The following is a 1,877-nucleotide window of genomic DNA, read 5'->3' as shown; positions in this document are numbered from 1 at the left end:
ATAGCTTTGATCTTCTTTTCCAGGGTACGAAGCCTATCTGCAGCAGGATCTGGAAGTATCTTAGGCTTCGATTGATCAGGCACATAGAAAGCATCGTACTGGTCATCTCCAATTTCGGATCCATGATGAGTATACGCATCAAAAGGCTATGCAGCATCCCAATCTCCTTTTCCTTCTACCGGTATCTGAACCAGTCTCTTCTTGGTGGGGACGAAACTCTCGTCTTGGGGGTTCAAACCTGGTGTGCTATCGTTCCTTTTTGCCCTAGCTTCTTCATCCTCAATCCTCTCTCTTTGGGAAATCGCAAGCATTGTCTCCAACAACTGATCCATTTTCTCTTGGATCGTATTGATGTCTGTCCTCATGGTAATTTGGTTAGCCTCAACTTGCTCTAACGTCATCTTGTAGTTGCTTCGCGTCTCGCATCGGTGTTGATTAGTCAGTGTGGCTGGATAAAGGGTAAAAAGGTTGGGTAAGTTTTTTTTGAATTTTTATGAAGCGTGATGCATAATGAAGATGTGAAATGTTATGCATATTTTATTTTCAGGGAATCGTTCGAGTTTCATTAGTTGTTAGTAATTCGAAGAAATAAGAAATACTTAGAATAGTAATAATGGAGTAATTTTTAAACGTCATTCATTCAAGTACATAACATAGGGGGTCCAAAAAGGCCCTAGTTCAAAATACATTGTTAAAGGAACAAAATATAGACATAGGAAAATTAAACTGCAGGTTTTCTGGCTTGGAGCTCTTCTAGTTCTTCCTTGAATCTCTTCAGCAACCCTCTATAGAGCAGAACGAAACTGATTATGGCTGGAGGAGTGCTATCTTCTTTCAACTCTTCGACTGCGTCTCTTAACTTCCATGGTAATTCTTTAGCCTCCCAATTACAGAAACCTACTAGCCCGTCGAGCTTTGCACGGAACTTATCCCTATCTCCTTGCAAGAAGTCTATGGTCTTCTTAAAGGATTCGTAATCTTCAATCAAATACTCTCGTTCCTTTAACCATATGGAGTTGTCTTGGTGTAATGACTCTAGCTGGTTCTTCCAATAGCTGGCAGACTCTTTTGCGTCTCTTACTTCTCGACACTTTTCCTCCCATATCATGGGCGAAACCCTAGAAGCTTCGGTGGCTATATTCTTGAGTTGGCGTTCTTGATCTGTTTCAGCCTTTGCATGACGAACATAATTGGTGAGTTCTTTTATCTGAGCCCCAAGTGTATCTCTTATCGTCTTGTTTTCTTTCGTGGCCAGATGCCACCAATGTTCATTGTCTTGACATTCTTTCTGGGCTCGTCGTAATTGACCCTTAAGAGTATCTAGACAATGGTCAGCTTGTTCTAGTCCCACTTTGATCTTTTTTCTCTTATGCTCCTCTTTGTTGAACTTTTCCACATGTGCTTGAAGAAGTGCATCCTTTCTCTCAAGCTCCCACTTCATCGTGTTTTTCTCATTGATGATTTGTTGGAGTTTTATCTTCAACTCTTCATTCTCTTTTTCTAGCTTTGCCATGGTGGTCTTAAGTTCCTCCACTTCTTCAATAGGGACATGAGTGAGCCTAAGTTCAGGAAGAGGTACAGGTGTCCGAATGACGAATGGCATTTTGATCATCTCCACCCTTTCCTTTACCCAATGAAAATATGGTTCTTTTGTAATCCCGTTTGCTCTCCCCAAATTAGCTTTCCCTTTTCGATTGACGTTCTTCTAAGCCTCTCTGATTCGTTGGAACAAGCCAGGATTCTCAACCCCAAAGTCAGGCAACAAGAAAGCTTCCAAAGACCTTGCTTCTGAAGGGCCTTCCATTGGGTAGCCAAGCTATCTTAGTGATAGAATCGGGTTAGAATTTACGCACCCTTGAGTTCCAATAAGTGGTAAA

At 41.5% G+C, this 1,877-nt stretch overlaps 1 protein-coding gene across 1 annotated transcript; it reads right to left on the bottom strand.

The window, feature by feature from the left end:
- Positions 1-721: 721 nt before the first annotated feature.
- Positions 722-1,603, bottom strand: LOC127103029 (uncharacterized). The gene has a single exon (XM_051040330.1). It carries the CDS (start codon positions 1,601-1,603, stop codon positions 722-724), a length of 882 nt encoding a protein of 293 aa, XP_050896287.1.
- Between the last annotated feature and the right edge of the window lie 274 nt (positions 1,604-1,877).

Source organism: Lathyrus oleraceus, chromosome 1 (genome assembly GCF_024323335.1).
Source record: "Lathyrus oleraceus cultivar Zhongwan6 chromosome 1, CAAS_Psat_ZW6_1.0, whole genome shotgun sequence".
Taxonomy (NCBI): domain Eukaryota; kingdom Viridiplantae; phylum Streptophyta; class Magnoliopsida; order Fabales; family Fabaceae; genus Lathyrus; species Lathyrus oleraceus.
The sequence above is the reverse complement of the archived record's forward strand: the minus strand, read 5'-3'. Positions and strand labels throughout refer to the sequence as shown.

Coding starts and splice junctions, on each gene's coding strand:
- LOC127103029 (XM_051040330.1), bottom strand. CDS start 1,603: ATGCCATTCGTCATTCGGACACCTGTACCTCTTCCTGAACTTAGGCTC.